Source organism: Etheostoma spectabile, chromosome 1 (genome assembly GCF_008692095.1).
Source record: "Etheostoma spectabile isolate EspeVRDwgs_2016 chromosome 1, UIUC_Espe_1.0, whole genome shotgun sequence".
Classification (NCBI taxonomy): Eukaryota; Metazoa; Chordata; class Actinopteri; order Perciformes; family Percidae; genus Etheostoma; species Etheostoma spectabile.
In genome coordinates this window covers 5,816,194-5,837,241 of record NC_045733.1, presented here as the reverse complement: position 1 = coordinate 5,837,241, position 21,048 = coordinate 5,816,194, and the positions used below count along the sequence as shown (strand labels likewise).

The following is a 21,048-nucleotide window of genomic DNA, read 5'->3' as shown; positions in this document are numbered from 1 at the left end:
AATAAAATAAAACTAGCAGTAGTTGAGTGATCGATTTCCTCATCTTGACCCCTCACCTCCATTCGACCAGCTCTTTCCCCCTGCCTGCTCTCCTGTAGCTTGGCATCATCAATGATGCGGTTGAGTTTGGCCACCTCATTTTCCAGCTCCTGTGCCCGTCTGCGGAGCCGCTCTGCCTCTTGGGTCAGCCGTCCAGCTTGGCCCTCCACTGCACCCTTGGCTGCCTCCACTTCAGCCTTCTCACGGACCACCGCTGCGCTGCTCTGCAAATCAGACCAAGACACAAGGCTTCAGTACAAAGGAAGCAGAAGTCTGTGACACTCATCAGAATGTGGAACAACAATGCATGATGGAACATTTGAGACTCTCTCAAACACCTCATGCAACAAAAAGCTTTTTGAAGCGCTCAGTTTCTCATTGAACCTTTGTTGCTGTGGAGACACAGAGTAACAATGCCCACCTGTTATTCTCTCACACTTCATAATAAAGCACAAATGCAAGCAACTAAATCTGAGCTTTCATTAGCCTCTGTTAATTGAGGTCCATACAAAGTCAGGAGGCTAGCAAGGCAGATCTGCCTGCTCAAGATTCCAATTTTTTCCACCTGATATACTGCTGTGAGGTGGCATTTTAGACAAGTCTTGAGACAAGCACCTCCAGTGGCAGAGACAGAGTTAATGAGGAGTACTGTGAGCTCTTCCTGTACTCAAATATATGAATGAAGAGTGTGCTTTGGCTCTGACATTTCAGGGTGGAGTGTTGCGTAGGAGGCAGACGGAAATACATGTCAGTGCAACAGGAGACAAAGAAAACTGACAACCATGTGACTCAATCAGTATGAAAGATAACAAGTTTCAGTCATGATGACACCCTTCCAGTGAACTAAAAAAAACTGGTTTGTTATTCTAATAATTTGTAGAACAGCACACTGTCCTGCTAAATTACATTGTAATCAGCAGGAAGAGTAAATCCTAAAATGTGGGTTCCTTTGACATTGATATATCATATGTGTCCTTTTTTAAAAAAGCACACAGAAACAGGTTATCATAGCAGACTTTAAACTGCAGCAAATAAAAGTGTATAGTTAAGATATCTTTGAAATGTTTGCGGTGTACTTTAAATGTGTCCTTTTTGGGTGCCCAAGCAGCTCAGTTGGTAGAGCGGGCGCCCATATATAGAGGTTTACTCATCAACACAGCGGGCCCGGGTTTGACTCCTACCTCGGCCCTTTGTTGCAGGTCACTCCCTCTCTCTCCCCCCTTTCATCTCTTCAGCTGTCCTGTCAAATAAAGGCCTAAAAATGCCCATAAAATAATCTTTTTTTTTTTTCTTTTTTTTTTAAGTGTAGAGTTTTGTTAGTTATAGCATAGTGTAGTAGTGCCACAGGGTATTTATGGGTAGGTAGATAGATAGATTATGAAGATAACTTATTTACAGATGAAAAACGTAGTTTCTGCTGAAAACCAAAGTTCGCTACACCCCTCAACTCCATTTGGGACTAATTTGAAAGGAGCTCCTGGATCAGCTTGCCGTCATGGTGTGTAAATGCAGGAACCTCCTGTACTAGCAATGTGAAGAGTGCCTCCCTGTTTCAGTAGCAGCAGGCCAGTCAGACCGGTTTCCCCTGTCTCCAAAGAGCCCTCATCTCTGCCTGACTAGGTCATTTAGTTAGGTCAAAGTAGCCAGGAGCCCTGTACAGACTCAATACTGCCAAATACAGAGATAAACCTGTCAAGATTACCCAAACAAATGAGAATTCATGCTCAACAATAAAGTCAAATAATGTAAGACTTTATGGTAACTAAAACACAATTGCAAACAATGTAGATCTTAAATAAAAGATGCTGTGAATATTAGAAACAACTTCACAGTAGCAGTAATATTCCTCAGCACCACTAACTACAGTATTACAGCCAAAATTACCATCAAGTTCAATCAACACTTCTAAAACAGTTTTAACAAAAACTGAAAAGTATTAATATCAAACTCCATTAAAGTTTAGCTTGATATACCCGTTTACTTGTACAAACTGCCAACTGACTGAGGAATTACGTTTGCGCTTCCATATGTTTTTTTTTGGAGGAATGTAGCTGCAGTTTGGGCCCAGGCACGTGGGTCTCTTGTGACATGTTGAGTTACAGCAGCTTCCTCTTTTTGCTTTGAGAACTTGAATATCAAAGTGTTGGTTTCCAATGAGGTTGGGCGGGATGTAGCGCTAAACACTGCTTTCACTACAATAATATGTACTGACAGTGTGTGTCAATGCTCCATTTTAGTTCGGCCCTCACACCTCCTTGCCTGTCCCACTTCCCACACTGTGTCATACCAGTTAAAAACATGGGCAAAGCCATCCAGCCAAAACAAGGAAGACCCTACTGCTGCCTGTGAAAAAAAGCGGGAGGGGATGCAGTGATGTCAGCATCTTTTTATTAGATGTTACCTTCTGCAACTCTGATTTATTTGGAGTAATTTTAAATAACCTGCATTATGATATGATATATTTATGACAGAGCATCGGCTGTGGAAAGATCTAAGACATAAATGTCACCTCTAATATTACAATCACATACCTGAGAACCACTAATATTGCCTATTAGCTGGCTAATTTCTTATACATTAAATTTTTTATGAGGCTATACTATCTTTCTTGTGCACTCCTACAAAGTTAATCATTCATTAAAAGTGAACTTGTTATTAAAGGTTACCTAGCAAGCAATGAGGGATATGGACTAACAAAACAATCACTTTATCATCATTTGTCCATTTAATAATATTCTTGATTACTTCTTTAAATATCAATTTAACAACACAATCTGACTGTAGTGTATTATTACAATATCATAAAAAGTGTGTCTTTTCACCACTCTACACACTAACTCAAAGTTTGACTTGGTCTCTTGTTTGTATTCAAACTGTTTGTGTAAAGTTGCACATTAACTAACTTTGTTCAGTCTTTGAAGCGCTCCATGCATGCTGAAGTATGTGTCTCAGGTTGTGTGCTGTGGTGAAATCTTGGCACTCGGTTTTTCCCACCAAAGAAGCTCCCAGCATAACAAAATAGTGAGCCATAAATATGATGGCCTAAAGATAAATACATTTGCAAAAAATCTGCAACCAAATAGATTGTAGATCATTTTCCTGCACTTGTTCATTCCATATGTCAGAGAACTGTATTTTCTATAAATGCCAGCAAGATTAATCTCTTTATCAGGTTTACAGGCCACAGCATACTACTGCACATAAACTTTCATAGACACATTTGAGCTACAAATTCAATTCTGAGAGACCCACTATGAGCAGGTAAAGAAGTAAATATTATTCAGATATACTGCAAACAGACAGGTAGTTTATCCACATTAAGACATTTTTCCAGAAAGCCAGCTTCTTACATGTTGTCATTTTCTTTCCTCCCCATTCGTAATGTTGCTCTGCTTGTGCTTTGTTTTCCTTTTTTGAAGACAAACATGTTGAATGCCCCCCTCCCCCCCGCTAAATAGTATAACATCCATTGCAAAATAGGTTTTACATGTTACAGCAGCTGCAAAAACACGCTCACTGGGATTTCACTTAGGAAAAGGGCCCCACAGCATCAATGATACATTGATTGATGACTGATACCAAATGAATCTTCTGGAAAGGTTTGATGACAAAAATCTGAAATCTCACCTTTTTTTTTTGTAACACAACTGGTTAATTCCTTCTCTAAAGCTCTGACACTTTTCCACAAAAAAATCACCAATATCTGTTCATTTAACGTTCCTTTTGCACACTACAAGCCAAACTATATGATTCTCTCTTTTTAGACCAATTGTTGAGATACCATAACCTCCACCTTGCCATCATCTGCAAATTGCACTACTGATTCAACATAGGAAGCCTCAACATCCACCTGTTGTCTCTGCACTACCACAAGCATCTATAGTTTCTCTGTTTTTAGTTGCCCTCTCATTGAAATACATGTTATTACCTTACAACTTCAGTCTAAACAAAGAGATTATAGCTTTGCACAGGTGCAAAAATATGCATGGCAGGCTGTAATGAGTCTTTTAACTCTAGACCAGCAGCACTCTAAGTGTTGTAGACATGTATTTTATGTTATTGGCTACTTAGCAGCTTACTGTTTGGGTGGCTGGAGATAAAATGTCACCGATCCTGTTTTTCTCTTAACCTGGGTTTGAGCTGACAGCTGAAGCAAAGTAGCCTCGTCAAAAATTCCATTGACGCAAAGAGGCTAAAAATCTAAATGTGACATAATAAAACTGTCAAAGGTCATTCAGAGTACACGTCATTTCATGTACGGTTTCACATTACCTGAACTTAACCCTCATATCAGGAGAAGAAATATAAAAAAAACCTCCTTGGCAGTGTGGAAGACTTTATTTGCTTTGCCAGCACAAAGTGTGTGTTACAAATACAACAGCATTCCTCATTAAAGAATGTACTCAGACCTGAGGTTAACTGAACAGAAGGCCTGTCATGGAGTGAAAGGAAGGATTAAAGTAGAAATGAAAACTCAACAGTTGATAAGCTTTGGTATCTCAGGACAGTAACCAAATCTTGTCATGTACTCAGAGAAATAGAATCAAAAACCGGCTTCTAAAAGAGTCTCTGTGCAAAGCTAAACTGCAAGACTGCAGAGACGTTTGGATGTAACAGGGTATTAAAGAGACTAGTGAGATTGTGCCGTAAGAGACACTGATGTTTCTGAATTAAAAATAAAAAAAGAATTTGGGAAAATTGCTTCCTAAAAATTATTTTTGTTTTGTTTTCTAAAAGTCCCAAGTCCTCCTTAAAGTGTCAAATTTAACTCTTTGGGATCCACCTGTTGACACCACAAACACTATTTCTGCAGTCTTCAACTGCAAACGTCATATAAATAAGCATTGCTTTAAGGCATAAACATGTTTGATGTGCCTTCATCATAGTGCACCTTGCTTGCAAGATTAGTAAACTACTAATAATTTAGAAAAAAGGTGAACACAGCACATTGAAATCCTTTGAGGAAGTGGTAGAGCAAATTGGAATCCCTAGGTCTCAAATATTTACATATTTGCAATTTTGCCATCTGTTCTTCAGCACCAAAAGCACCAGAATGTTTAGCGAAGGTGTTGTTGAAAGATGGAAAAGGTCATGAGGCTTATGAGAATCATTCTATGCTTATTGTATGCAGAACCCGGGGGATAGAGCCTGGAGCCTTCAAAAAGACACGAAAAAGGGATTGGAGTATTACATTGGATGATGCAGAGCGGAACAGAATTTGTAGTATTACTAAAAAGATGTCATGTGATGCGAAGGTGCACCTCATTCTGTTCAAGATTATGCATCGCTTCTATTGGACTCCCTCTAGATTGTTTAGAATTGGTCTGAAAGACACACAAAAATGATCCTGTGATAAGGTCCAGAAGTTTTGGACCGGGATACATGATTCAGCCCAATATTATTTGTTCTGGGAGATGGGTTAATTGTAAGTGGGATGGATAAGCACATGAGAAGCTGGGTCCAGTGATATAGCTAGAGTGGCAGTGTTTGAAAAAAAAGGCTTATTTGCCAGATTGTCTGAATATACTAGAAAATGGATTGGTTTATTATTAAATATTATAATTTGGTTTATTTTCTATTTTGTCTTTTGTTGAATGGTCTTCAATATTGTAGTTACTGTGTCATCTGTTCTTGATTCTTGTATGGGTGGGTGGTATGCTGCCAAGTGCATGTTTATAAAAAAAAATAATAATAATAAATCACAAAAAAGAAAAATGTGAACATCCTATCAAAAGTGATCTGGAGCTGAGGGTATCCATGGTCTCAGGGCTGAACACAAAAGCCCATTTCACATAATTTCTCCAGATGTAGCACTTCTTAAAACTAATTGCGTTTTACAGAGTATTTATCTAAATTAAGAATGTCAGTTGAGCGTGGCTCAAGACTTTGACTTTCAGGCTTCCAATGAAATAATGTACCGCTATCCTGGCTAAAACTCCATCAACGACAAAAAGGGGAGAAAACTCCTTTTCCAATTTGTCGGGACAAAGGCCAAAAAGGACAAGGTTTGAAAAAACATGTGAGCAAGAGAAGGAACGCCCAAAATCCACATCCCCCACAACAGTTCAAGTATCAAACAACTCAAAAATGGAGATTTCAGCCCATGTTATACACATTAACAGTGTCCAAATTCATGTTCTGAATCTGCCAGCTGGCATAGTTAAAAATACAAGATGAAAAATGTAATGTAATATGATAAGAGACCGCTGGATTCTGGTTCATTATTTCATGATCATGTGGATCACAAAAAAGGCAGAACATCAAAACATTGTTAAAATAAATAAATAAATAAATAAAACAGAGAAAATAAATAATTGCCTACAACTTCACAATAAAACACACTGACTGCCTTTAAAAGCACTGCTTGATAAATGCAACCACTCAGGTTTTAACCAGGGCTGGTATAAAGTATACATTAAAATCGCAATATGGACTAGTGCAATATCCAAGTCTCAGGGGGAGTGGAGCAATATTTGTTAAAGGCAAACGATGTGTCGATTGTGGTGCTACCGAGACGGTTTAGCCTACAAATCCTATCCTGCAGACTAAAAAAAAAATGTTTGTTTGGTACAAATCCTCGCCAAATCCCATTTACATTTTCATATTTTTTAATGAAAATGAGAATGATCCAAAAATGGCAATTCCCTCTAATATCGGTAATCCTAACGCAATCGTAATATCTGTCAAAATAATCGCAATTAAATATTTTCCTTATTATGTGCAGCCCTAGTTTTAACTACTAGTCTCAAATGTTCTTGGTCATCCCTATGGGAGATGTGTATTTAACTCCTGCAAGTTGTTTGGGCATATTATGCTTCCACCACATCAGTGGTCACAGGCAGTGAGGTAAAGGAACAACTAGTCTTGCGTTGTCAGACCTCCAGATCTCCACAGCGCTGCAGAGTTGGGAACAACAAACGCTTAAATCAAGCCACAGCCTGGTTTCACACGAATGTGACCATCGTATGGCCTGCAGCAAATGCTACAGTACTTAGTTCCCCTTTTTTAAAAGTGTCATCAAACCACAAAGTTATCATTAAAGCTATTTGAAAACCAAGACGGATAAATGGCTAACTCCTTGCCAAGATGAAGAAAGATCCAGAAACTCTCTCCATCATTTCCTTTCACTCTCTTCCTCTTCTTTCCAGTCGCCTGCTAAATCACCTACTAAGGCTACACCAAGAAATATAGTGCTATCATCAAACGCACAGACTCAGAGTCTTTACTTTCAAAACAAGCCCGAGGGGGACGTCATCTCTGGGCCACGTCAGTTGGATGATCAGACAGTGAGACTTTAGTTCACACACTGGCAGAGATTGCTCCAGGGGCAGGCTGAGATATGGCCGAGAATGGCACAGGCCAGAAAAATGTACAGCGTTGGTGAGTGCGGGATCACCGCAGAGTCTTCTGTGGAAACTGTGGAGTTAGGAAATTAAAAAATACGGCAACTGGGATTGAGGTTACTGATGAGAGCGTGATAACAATGTGGCTGTGTTACACACTGAGACTGTGTAGGTGAAACATATCAAGAGCTGGAAATGGTGTGATAAGCACAAGGCTCTGTCTTTACAGTTAGGACGGGAGAGTACAGCTGAGACCTATTAAAACCTCTAACACTGAGAATCAGGAGCACTGCGGAGATGGAGATGCAACTGCAGCACCCTGATGGGGCAAGAATGAAGAGATCCAAGCCTCTCCCGCAGGTCGGAGCGGGTGCACTGTAACAGAGGTCTGCAGGGTGCACATTCTCCACTGTGAACCTGACATTCCTGGAAAAAGACCCTTCTCTCTACTCGCCGCACCTCATCTTTCCACATTCTTTGCATACCAGCACATGCTGACAAGAACAAATCTACTTGTAAATGTGCAGACGCCTTTTGTTACAGAGCATTTAAGAACTCAAGTAAGTATTACTTAAAATCAGCAAATTCATATCTCCTCAAAAAAAAGACTGAACAACATTTATCATTCTTGATAAAATTCCAGATTTGAGCTTACTGAAAACACAATGCAGCTTTCAATTTAAGACACAAAACAGGCCCCCGCTCCTTTCAGGGGGTCAGCCACGCATCCCCTTTTCTACAGCACACTGACCCACTTATTCAGCATGTCCCAACCCCCGCTGCTATTATTGTGTGAAACAAACTCATCATTCATCATCAACTGAGGTTCGCATTTACCCCCTTTTTCAGGCCACAGAAGGAAGAGGGGACACGACGCAACTCAGGAACAGCAGCTCATTAGATTAGTGATGGCTTACCACTGCAATTAACTAGTATACAGAGCAACTCAGTGCTCCAGTTTCCAGCATTCTTCTTCGCTTGGGCTGCTCTGGTCAACGGAAACACCATGGACACTCAAAGAGGGAAAGCAGCCCTTTGGTTCGAGATGGGGCACAAAAATATAAAGATGCAGAGTTCACTCCAGCTCTCACATTCCTCTATCTGACACCTTCATACAAAGTAGAAGCCTATATGAGATAATAAACAGTTTTAATGTCAGGCGTTTTCACACGCTGCAGTTTAGACTATTGGCCACATGCTGTGACCATTTGAACTTCAAAAGGCTTTGGGTTTCATGGTGTAATTTAGCTTACCATTTTGCAAGATTTCTTTTGGTATTTGAGCCTATCATGCTGTATGTTCATTATCCAGAAAACCATGTCTTGCTACTTCCAATACACTTATTTTGCAGATATGACTACAATTTGATTTATAATCCAAAATTAATGATACACATTGCCCCAACATAAAGAGCATATGTAAACAGGTAAAGCATAAATGTGCCACTGTACAGATGAATTTGAGTAAATGTTTCTGCAAATGCCTTGCAAAGTCTAACCTGAGGACAGAACATTAATCCAAGGACATACATTTAAGGCTCCAACGAATGAGAACTCTTTTACATCTTAAAAGAGAAACAAACAATGACTTCATCTTGCCAAGTGTATACAAAACACTGATGACTTACTCCCTCAGGGGAGCAGTACCTCTGTTCAACAAAAGGAAATGTTCTCATAGACTGTTGCTGCAGAGCGCTCTGTGGACCCCCAACAGGCCTGCAGGAAGCTGAGAACAAGGACAACTTCCACTCTTTGAGACAAACAGGACACACGTGGGTTACACAGCGCCCTACTGGAAACAATATGTCATCAGTCCTTTTAGTGTGCGGTCTCCTGCTTGTTTCATCTTAACTCACCTTCCTCCGTTTTTGAAACAACAGTTTAAAAACCCTCTCGGCTCTAAAAGAAAATGTCCTTCTAATCATTCTTAAATCACTCTTAAACAATGACTGGTTCATTACTAGTTGAATAAGGATAATAAATTATGATGTGCACTGTTTCGGAAGTTTTTTTCTTGGCAATGTGGTGAAAACAGAACTGTGTCCAAGTCTGTTTTGGAGAATATCAGAGACTTGCTAGTAAGCTATGGTGACCTCGCCAAGGCAGCTCTAAATATGTCATACAGATAAATGTCTCTAAATGTTATAACGGCACATCATTCTTCCTGTAAAATGTTCCTCCCTAGTGGAACAAGCTGAGATAAGAAAACACCTCCCCTCTTGACTGGCGAAAAGGACTTTCCATTAAAAAATGATGATGAGCTACATTTACCGGTTACATAGTGTTTCGTTTTCATTTTATCAGTTTGCTCTGTTGACGCAGCTCAAGTGTGTGAACTCAAGCTGAGCTCAATTTCCACTTGCGTCATTTGAAGAAGAAAAGAAAACACAAAACACAAAACTTCGTGCTGCTTCAGGTGAATATCCTATTCTATGCTGATCCTTGTGTTTAAACTACTTTGTTTATGTGTGCGATTACATCACCATCAAAAACTGGAACGTTTTATCATCAGCATTTCTCTGCAAGCCAGCAAAACCACATCATGGAATCAATGATTTGTGACTAGTACAGCAAGATATGCACAAAACATCTGCGCATGACATTATGAAATTTATTTATGTACATGGAACTTACAGGGTTAACAGAACTGGGAGCTCTGTAAATATTGAAAAGTCAACTGCCAACTTGTCTTTAACTTGTCCATGTACACAAAGCTACAAAGCTCAGTGGGGCAACTAAGGCAGATTTGAGAAACTATTATTCATCGAAGGAGACTGGAGTATTATGCTATGCTAGATGCAGGTCTGTGAAATAATGTTGTTGGATGATAATATTTAAATAAAATGTTAAAATATAATTTTACTCAGGACTTTTCTTTTCACTCTGATAATTGCCTTGTACAGTAAATGGACTGCATTTATATAGCACTTTTCTACCTTACCGGACAAAGCACTTTACAATTTGCCTCGGTTTTACCTATTCACAAACACACATTCATGCACAGATTGTAGCGGACCTGCAAATTGTATATTGCCATCTTTAATTCTACATTTCTTAGAAATTGTAACGAAGACAGTGAAACAAGGCCTCTTTGCCAGCTCTTTTTCACGCACCCACACACCCACCCCCACCCACCCCTATACCCACACACACACGATGCACCGCTTATCTCCAAACTCCTCTGTGACAGGGTGTTTCTGGAGTGGGGGAGGGCAACAGCATAAGGAAATGAGGAGGAGGGAACACAGGGAGTCAAACTGGAGGGGAGGGAGGGAGGTAGGGAGGGGAGGGAGGGGAAACAAACGTGAGGCTGATTACCTGCTTAGCTTCCACCAAAGAAGTCTGCAGCCTGCTTATTTCTTTTTCATATTGCTCCCTCATCTTGTCCACCTCCTGATCATGAGCGGCCACTTCCTCCTTCAGGGCTCCTTTCAGAGCAGTCAGCTCCCTCTCTCTCCTCCTTAGCACCTCCTCCTGCTCCTCCTTAGCCAGGAACATTTCCTGCATCTCCATCTTCAGTTGCATCATGTCCTGTGGAAAATGAAGACAGTTTGCTAACTTTTTATCACTTCAGAATTTGCAGAATCAGACTGGAGTTGACCTGCCGACTTTGACTGTAAGTTTGCTCTTGCCTACACTGACACTTCTCACTGCAACCCCATTTATTGAACTGTTTATAGATTACAAATGTAGAACTAAAGACAATATGGACTTTTTGGAAATATCAATAACAGCAATGTGGTTATTCTACCATTCCAATATTGTATTCAGCTGTATACCCATTGAGAGTTTATTCTTGTAGCGTCTCCAGAGAGAAATCTTTAAGATAAAGTCATCACCACATGGAGTTGCTATGGTTTTACGGAAATGTTTTTGGCAGACTAAAATGTATTCAGTGTTATTTCAGTGTGACAAACAATATCAATTTTGCCGTATATGATGTAACAAATCATTGAGCCCCTTCCCGACAGGCTGGTCTCTACACTGGTTGCATGAAAGTTAAAACTTTTAAATACAGTGTCAAACAAACAGGACCTTAATGTTACTCCAAAGCAACATTATTGCCATATGGGTCATATGCATGGTTTTAGTATTCAGGAGGCAGAATAGATAAGCTTTTATCTTCCATGGTGGTTTTGGTGAGGTAGTTGCCATCAGCTACGTTCTAAAAGCTTAGAGCAAAAATAGTTTTCTTCTTTTAAAAACAATGAACTGTATTACCGCCACAATGATGTCTTTTTCTCCATCTGCAGCTGACTTCTTGGCTGAGTCAAGCTCGTCGTGCATCTCTGACAGCTGGTCCTGCAGGTCTCTGATCTCTGTCTGATGTTGCTCCCTCTCCATCTTCACCTGGAACAGCCTGATAAACCACATGACATTTCACAAAATAGTACAGGCACTCTACATAATGTGTATATGCACATACACACCCGCACTTGAATTAGCACATACAAATGGCAGAACCTGTGCTGGGTCTTAATGTGAAGTCTACAGAGCACAGGGGTTAAAACGAATACCTGAACAATGGCAAACCAATAATGTCTAAACTGCCTCGACACAACAACACTGAGGGGAAGGGTGATAGTTGATGTGAGGCACCTCAAACAAATCACCACACAGTAATGTAGACTGAAGCAGAACATCTAGTCCTGTTGTAAAAATAGACTAATGATGTTGGGTAGTGGGCCTTTTGTCCTGTGAAAGAAACAGTGAAGAAGAAACTAAAGATGATAATCAACTGAAAAAACAAAACTTAGATAAGTGAAATATCCTCTACTCAATACTTTTTTGTTCATTGAATACAGGTTATTCATTGAATACAGTACAATATCCTGTATTCAATGAGCAAAAAAGTATTGAGAATAAAGGCCCAACAGAAGAAGAGGCAGAAATAGTAGATAGAGCAGCAAGGAAAGTCCCAAAAGAGTATCACAGACAATTTAAAAAAAACCTTTAGCTCAAACATAAGCAATGTTCCTTCTATTCCATCTAAAACACTGAGAACAAGCTAATGTAAAAAGGGCATAAATGGAGCCGGACAGTTAGCAAGTAAATCAGTCACCAAGCACACATTAGCGTGGAGGGAGAAAGATAAACCGAACAAACCAGAGGAGACACAAAGGGCGGTATAATAAGACAGAGGTAACCACTTCAGTAACTATCAACAGTCCGAGTGGTTTTATAAACAGACATTCTACACTGTTTTCAGGGTGACAGTACATGGAAGTCAGGTTCAGAGCAACTTTTACTTCAAAGCAACAGCTAATAAAAAAAACACATCAAGCTATTTATTATCCCTATTTATTATTATTATTATTATTATTATTATTATTATTATTATATTATATTATTATTATTATATGACCTGGGGAAGGTGTTAACAGCAGCAGGGTTCTGCTCAGATCTTGGCTGTTAACCACTTACTTCTAGCTAAGTTTAACAGAAGTAAAAAGTAAAGTACTGGCTTTGACAATGAAAACACAATAAAGCTACGCCAGTTAATTAATCTTTGCTTATCATTATTGACCTGTCATTGTCCAGAATTGCCACTGTGAACTTACTCTTCCACTGTGGTCTGGAGCTCAACCTCTGTTTTTGCTAGTTTTTCCTTCAGACGCTTGCATTCCTCCACACTCCGCTCCAGCTCCTGCTGCAGCTCCTTCAAATCAGCTACTGTCCTCTTGTCAGCCTGATTCTTCTGTTGGTGAAACACACAAATATTAATGTTGACATTTCAGTTTCAGTGTAGATACACACATGTAGTCTGTTACATCTCCTGCACCAAGCATTTGGACCTTGGACTGAATTGATGTCAAGAATTACCTGAAAAGTAAATTCAAAGAAAACCACACCGTTTTGAATTCCCACTTACTTTACTTAAACATCTATTCACTACAGAATTACAGGTTTTCAGCGTACCAATTCAAACCAGTAGTCCAAAAATATCTCTTTAAAGTCAACAAGTTGAACAGTAATCCCTACTGCCCAAACAAACCCTTTATTAAAGGATATTCTCAAATGACAAGTTCAGCAATAAACCGACACGCCAACATAAACAGGCTGGTGTCAGGCTGTTATTACCGTGGTTTGGTCCTGAAGTTGTCTCTTCAGTTCGGCCATTTCTTTCCCCAGTTCATCATTTTGCTCCTTCAGAGCTTTGGTCTGCGAAGCAAAGTCCAGGGACTGAGAAAAGGAGACAGAGGTTTTAGAGTTGCTTATTGATCCATTATGAATAAAAATATAAATAGAATATTTGGACTCCGGCATCAGCACTCAGTTATTTAATAAAGGGTAAACACTCAAAAGCTGACAGTGCAAAGTAAACAGTTGAGAGTGCTAAAGTCTCCGAGAGATAACTTGCACACAGTTTTAAAAAAAAAGGTCTTTTCTTCAGTGGTTTGAATCAAACAGGATGTAATGGAAATATTTACTCTGGAAATTCATGTTAGCACATGTAATATAACTAAATAATACAAATAACTTTGTTTGTTAACCAGTTGGGCTATACTTTGGGAAACTAAACCCTAAACATACATCTCTCACCCAGTTACTGGTAGAAAGCTAAATCATGACAATAAAACTGCACTTTTACAACCCCAACATTATGATTTCAATATAAAACAATATGTAAAGATTGCAGATGAGACCTTTTATAGATTCTTTAACTGTTAGTTGTGCACAGTTAAGATAAAACAATGTCTCACTTTGTTGTCGCCTTGTGCGCTCGCCGTGGCTCGAGATTTCAACGTCTGTATCTTCTCAAAGACAAGGTTGACTTTTCTCTTTGTTGTTTCATCGTTATCGCTGCTTCTGCGCGCACACACACACACAAAAAACAAAAACCTATCGGTATTTGGCGGATCAAGAATTAATTTCAGACTGTTCTGGGAAAAGAGTAGGTCATTCCCAGCTTAGACAAGGTCAGAAAGGATCAAATGCTTTGATGTGTCACCTCACAGCACAAACAGCTTCATTAGACCCATCCAATAAACTATGAGCCACATGAGTGGAAGAATTAAACATATGGGTAGTATACATATAACCCTAAACCAAAGCTAAACATGTTGCAGCAAGCATAAAGGGGTCATGTACTGTAATTATGTATGTCCTATATTTAAAAAAAAAAAAAAAAAAAAAAAAAAAAACACATTTAAAGTTTTGTTTTGGTCAGTAAAATCCTTCCTAAACCTAAACATCAACTTCTTTGGAACTAAGAAAAGCAGCTTTGTGTTTAGCATTAAAGACTGAGCATTTCTGAGTTTAATGCCAGACGTTTAAAAGCCCAAAGACGGGAGGATTTTCTCAAACCACTATTAATCCTTCAGTTAAAGTGAAAACATCAAAATCCACAAAAACTTAGTTACACCACTTTCACATGACAGCGATATATTATTTCAATAAATTACATGGCTGACACAGCCCCCCCCCCCCCCCCCAAAAAAAAAACTTCTCTTCCTACATATGATTTTCATTAAACTTTTATAACCCCTTTTGGTGAATGTTTGTCTTCAGAGGCCTTGGGAATGTAGCTCAGTTTCAGCTCCAGCCCTTCCATCTGGGTTTCCTTTCCTTTGTCCTGTGACTCCTGACCTGTGGCCAGACACACCCAAGCAGTTTCCTGCTCTCTTTCCACATTGTCACAAATCTGTAGCACATGCAAGATTTGTAGAAACTTGCAAATTGTTTCTAAATGTAAAATCACAAAAGTAATACAATGACTGCACAGTACCGTGTAACTGGCATTTGTCTTTCACTTTCAACATTCTCCAAAAACAATTCCTGACAATCTCTTCTACCATAGTGTAAGTAAATGACTGCAAATAATGCATAAACCATCATATCCTTTCAAATCTGAACTGCATGTAACCTAACCCAATATGCCTTTCCTTGACAGGCAGTATGTCTGATTACAGAGGAAAAAGGAACGTTTTTACACTGCACTAATGAGAAAGCAGATAGAGAAAGTGGGATTCTGCAACAACAACAAAAACCTCTAGACAGCTGGATCTCTCGCAGCCTGGATGGGAGGGTAAGAACACATTCCTTAACTTTCATCACAAACAGTCCAACTCTGATAAAAAAACAAAAAAAACATGAAACAGTCTATTCCGTTATGATGCATTGGCTTATGTTGCAATATGTTGGATTTGGGCTTTAGAGAGAATAATATGCTTAATTCATGATTCAACTGAGAGCCAAGGATATTTTAACAACATTTGGTCTTGTTCTTTGTTTTTTATCAATATGAGCAAATAAAGCTAAGACCGTTGATAAGAACAGAAAAAGTCAAGATAACTCACCCATCCTTGAGGTAATTGAACAAAATTAGTTTTGCGGTCTCTTCGTGTGTTTGTTGTGAAAGCTCCCGTTGATCTTTCAGGAGATCAGGTGTCGCCTGAAAATCAGAGGGAGAAAATAATGAAATAAGAAAGATCTTAAGAAAGCAAAATAATGTGTTCTTTTTTTCACAGATTCTTATGAGACTGAACAGATGGTCATCTGCTGGAAAATATACTAACAGTATATTTGAGGTAAAATAAGACAAGTTAAAAAAAAGTAAAAGCCAATCGTAATACTACAGCAAAGATATATTTTTACCTGAACATCTGCTTCTGTACTGGGCTTTTTGTCTGCAGTGGAAGAAGGCTTGGATAGCGATGTTGACAGCAATGTTGTCGAAACACTTCCAACGGAGGAGGCACTGTCCTCACTCTCCTTGCTCTTAAATGGTTGTGCAGAGTTGCGAGTCTGTGGCTTTTTGTAACCCTGTATGGTGCTGACACCTTTGGAGATCGTGCTCTGTGGGGAGCCGGGCGCACTCTTGACACAAGTTGTAGCCTTACCATCTACAGCCATGAGCCAGGAGTCCTGACTGTTGGCTGTTTTCTGCAGCCGCAGTTGTGAGGGACGCAGAACATGCTCCATTGATGTGCCTCTCTGGCTGCTAAACCCGTCCACGTAGCTAGAGCCATCTCGCAGGCCGAAGGCGCTATCCACACTGCGGGAGCGCTTCCTGTCCTCGGGATTGATCCTGTTCCTGCGCCCCGCCCTGCCCCTGCGCTGGTGGCTGCCATCTTTGCCATCAAACTTATCAATGAGCTCATCCACACCAGGAATGGAACCTGTGTCAATGTCTCTGCCTGAACCTGGGAGGAAAGGGATGTAGCGGCGGTTCTCGTGACGGTTGATGGTGTCTGCGTACAGGGCATCCATCTGTTCATCCACCAGAGCCTTAGAGGTGGAAGATGAGGAGGAGTGGCGGGAACGGGATGAGGACTGAAGAACTGGACCACTGGAGTCAGTCCTGCGAAGAGGAAGGACATCAGGCTCACGCCGGCTGCGCTCAAGGCTGGAGTTGGTGCTGATCATAGAAGTGGGGGATCTGCACAATGTCTTGCTCTGCTCACTTGTGGGACTCGACAAGGTGGAGGCCTGAGGCGGGTCGGAAGGCACTGGTTGCTGCTGAGCTTTAGAGCCTAACCTGGACAGAGGGGGATTCAGGTTGGCGAGACAATGGTTGGACTGCAACTGAGCCACTTGTGATTGTGGCCTGACCTGAGGCTGAGCGAGCTGGGCTGTAGGCAAAGACTGGGGCTGTGACTTTGGCTTCGGAAGGGCTTCCTCACTCCGGATCGTTGATGGAAGTTGCCTTTTCTCTTGCTGCACAGGAGCTTTATTTCGATCCAGGCTTGATGACTTGCCATTGGATGGTGCAGGTGCAGCAGATTTGGAGGAAGAACTCTGGTGTTGGTTCCCAGTCTCAGCCAGAGGAAGAGGCCTTGAAGGCAGGCTGTGGAAACTGTCAAGGTTCAGGGAGTTGTTTGCTGGATCATAAGGCTGCAGTAACTCAGGGTGCTTCTGAAAGTTCAGAAGGGAGGATGGTTTCTTTCCTTGTGAATCTGCTATGCCATTTTCAGGGCCAGAGTAATGTGTCATCTTCTGAGACCTGTACTCCATGAAGGGGCTGTTGGATCCAGCCTCCTTTCCTCCCTTGAAGTCATACTCCTGGTAGTTCTCAATGAAAGATCCCTCTGTGTCAATGTAACCATTACTGTTAGGGTCAATAAAGGATTGAGGACCCCTCTCCTGGTTGTTGAGAACTACGTAGGGATGTCCATCTATACCCTGGACACGAATGCTGAGACCGTATGTACCAGCTCCATTACTGTGGGGCCTGGAGGGACGGGACGGCTGAGTGTGGCCCCGCTGTGGTCCACTATTAGGAATCCCAGTCACTCTGTAGGACTCCATCAGGAATGCAGAAGAAAAATAAATTCCTCTCCCTGGATCAGGTGGCCCACCTCTGCAAGCAAAGATACAGACAGTTCATTAGACAGAGATGAGACACTATATAATTCAATTTTATATATATATATATATATATATATATATACACACACACACACACACACACACATACATACACACACACACTCAATAATGAAAACATTAAAGCCTCGCTGAGTCCCTGCATTTAATTATGTTGTCTGCTTTCTTTTTACTTTTCTTGTTTTGTCACAAGTCATAATGTTCCATTTCCCTTCTTAGCTAATGTGCTCTGACCAAATGAAGAATGAGACAGTAAGCTCCCTATGTTCTAACGTCTCAGAATCTATAATATCTCTGAAAATATGAGTCAACATCAGCCACATTCTTTGCAAAAAATTACCAGTTACTGTTTAGAAAACACAAGTGTGTGACTAAGAGGTATGCAGAAGGACAGTTTGTCCATGACCAATATAGGTTTCACAGTTGAGACAAAGGTAGAAAGATAACACTACGATGAGTTAGTCAGACCTGAGAGAAATGTGAGAGCTTTGTCATCTCTACAAAGCTTTTGGAGGGTGTTTATTTTAGTGTGTGTGTGTGTGTGTGTGTGTGTGTGTGTGTGTGTGTGTGTGTGTGTGTGTGTGTGTGTGGTGTGTGTGTGTGTGTGTGTGGTGTGTGTGTGGTAATTGAGCTGGTAAATGACATTGTAATTTATAGCTCATGGGATACGTCATGACAAGAGAGCAACAAAATCTTATTCAGCTCACTTTTGTCACATTTATAATATTTGCGGGGTTGTCAAGGGTTGACAGATTTGCAGCATGATTGCGAGAACACAGTTGGCAATGAATATCACACTGTGTACAAATATTTAAGTAAGCTGCTGAATGTTCTTCAGACAATTTTATGCTTGGGAAGTCAGTGAAGACAAAGCCATCAGCAGCCAACATGTTTTGCTGGACAATTATCTTTGAACAGGTTCCTGTTAGCCTTGCTGATAGTGTCCCATTCTACCTTATGTTACAATACAAAGACAGACCGAGATGGGCCTGGAAGAAGGACACTGATAAGACTGGCAACAAAGCGTCAAGCAGGATATATCACATTAGCATGAAATGGGTAAAGACAGACCTACGGACAACTGACAACTGAAAAAAACACCATGTATTGAGGCATAACAATATGTACCATAAAAGGTTTACATTTGTTGACTGACAGACTTTGCCATACTGGTTGTATTATGTCATTTTGGGGAATTTGAAAAACAAATTATTAAAAGTTTTATTATTTTTTTGAATCCATATGATAAAGACTCATCAGGTATTCCATTTGCTAGATTATTCAACACAGACATCAGTCAGTCTACACTGATTTCCCATTAATGTATGTCAGGATGTATATATCAATATTGCAATATAAAGTGACATGCATCCTGATAGAAGATTTCAGGGTTTCCCTCAGGATATTGGTTAGCTAAGGTGTTAAGCCACTCAGTTCCTGACACATGGCATTTGCTGCATAAAATAGCACCTCTACTGTTTTTCACTAAAGGTAAATGAGTATATAAATCTAATTTAATATAATGTTAGCAGAGGATGTTTTTGCTTAAGGTGAAGTGGCCAGCCTCTGCCATAAAGCACAGCCAGAAACCATTTATTGTGTACATGTCGGCTACTCTTGGCACCACATGAGAATAATTCACCTCAGCTGGATTTTAAAAAGTCAATGAGTAGGTTGACTAGTTGATCCTTAGTTTGAAGAGTGGGAAGCTGACTAATTCAGTCTGTAGAGGAAGGAAGATGAAGGCCAATGTAAAGTGTCCTGTCCAGGAAGAAGAGTGCTGGCAAAGCCAGATTAAAGCTAAAGAAAACACACAATGGACTCTGTCATCTTAAGTGTCACATGTATGCTCCAACAAGTGTGCAACTGTCTTCCTCTCATTGTATTTGTCACTGCAAAAGGTGGAAACCGTGACCGAGCTGTCCCTCATGGAGGCAGTGGCGCCTTCACTGCAGAACAGAGTAGTCAGCACAGGGCACAGGTTGGATGTCAAGGCCATGGCTTTGATCTGAAGAGGGGACACTGCAGAGATTTAACAAAGCAGATTGTATCTCCTCATGTGAACTGGTTAATTTTCTGTGTCACAGAGAGTCCAGACATTGTGGAACTATAGCTGGAGTGATTCACATGACTGTGAAGAAAACACAGCAGTTAGAGCAGCAGCTGAGGCCCGACCTTAAAAAAGTGAATGTAAAAGGTTAACTAAGTCACTCAAGACAGCAAAGATTTACACTGTGGGAAAATATGCAGTTACGTAATATGAATGGGAGTTCACTAATCTGGAGCGTCAGGTAAATGCAACGTGAGCGTCCAGGAGCGCGAACACAGTTAAAATGCACTAATGTGTAAATGACAAACACAAACAGAGATTTGGAGTTAAGTAAGTAAACAGCTAACGTTAGTCGACTGAAGTGAACAAACAGCGGCAGTTAGTTGACGCAGTTTCTGGACATTTTACATCGCGGCACAGTGCAACAGGTGGCATGAATCACACCACCAACCTGAGATTTGCTGTAAAAACGTATTTCTTTTTTCCACGAGTCCCTTAATTAAATTGTCCTTTTTGCAGTTAAATGTTCTGTTTGTGCCCCTTGTTGAGTTTAACGGGTAGTAACGCTCTCCCAGCAGACATGTAACGTTACTATGAACACAGTTAGCTTACGTTAGTTACTCACCAGCGTCGGTTTTCTCTCTCGCTCAGTTAAAGCAGGTTTTAAAAGTTTGTATAAAAGGACTTAAAAAAAATAAACGGGTTGACCAAAGTGCCCACGACACTTCTTCCTAACTTATTTGGCTACCTAGTTCTGTGTTGTTTTCTGAGTGAGAGAGTAGGACAGTTTCAGACGGACGTCCGACCCTCCGGGCCGCCCCGCCTCCTGAAACAAGCGCACAAACCCGCCCACCGACTCAAAAACCAGCCGGCTGGTCCAGGAACAGATTGCACATCACGAATCCTCCTTGAAGCAAGAAACCTTGGAAGCACCCAGCCCAGCTCAGTTTGGACCTCGATGCTCGGCTCAGCTCGGCTCGGCTCGGCTTGGCTCGGCTGAGTTTAGCAGGGTAGAGGCTCCGCAATCACAGGTTGTTGGTGAGACCTGGCACCCACACCGTTAATTATCTTGGGAACTCATTATTAACTGAATAAACTAAATAATAAACGTTTAGGCCAACTGAGAAAGTAATGAAAGGATGCTGTTTGCTTAAGTGTGTGGAGGAAGATGGCCCAACATAAAATCAAGAAATAGATCTCAAATAAAAAACGACTGAGCTCATACAATCAAAGTAGCCAACGTATGAGTAGGCTAACTATTTTTCAATGTAAAATGGGGTGGACCCAT

The 21,048-nt window shown here is 40.6% G+C and overlaps 1 protein-coding gene across 3 annotated transcripts in view; it reads right to left on the bottom strand.

The window, feature by feature from the left end:
- The window catches only part of cgnl1 (cingulin-like 1), a 31,419-nt gene extending 10,766 nt beyond the window's left edge, over positions 1-20,653 (bottom strand). For 2 of the 3 annotated variants that reach the window (XM_032523043.1, XM_032523056.1), the window contains exons 1-9: positions 20,386-20,653; positions 15,980-17,684; positions 15,682-15,776; positions 14,086-14,191; positions 13,463-13,564; positions 12,943-13,079; positions 11,603-11,741; positions 10,700-10,912; positions 57-263 (exon numbers count right to left, since the gene is read on the bottom strand). In XM_032523043.1, coding sequence (XP_032378934.1) covers positions 57-263; positions 10,700-10,912; positions 11,603-11,741; positions 12,943-13,079; positions 13,463-13,564; positions 14,086-14,191; positions 15,682-15,776; positions 15,980-17,632 — 2,652 coding nt within the window. In that variant the 5' untranslated portion in view covers positions 17,633-17,684; positions 20,386-20,653. Of the gene's footprint in view, positions 1-56; positions 264-10,699; positions 10,913-11,602; positions 11,742-12,942; positions 13,080-13,462; positions 13,565-14,085; positions 14,192-15,681; positions 15,777-15,979; positions 17,685-20,372 lie in introns of all 3 variants that reach the window. The other variant, XM_032523047.1, reaches the window with a different exon arrangement.
- Between the last annotated feature and the right edge of the window lie 395 nt (positions 20,654-21,048).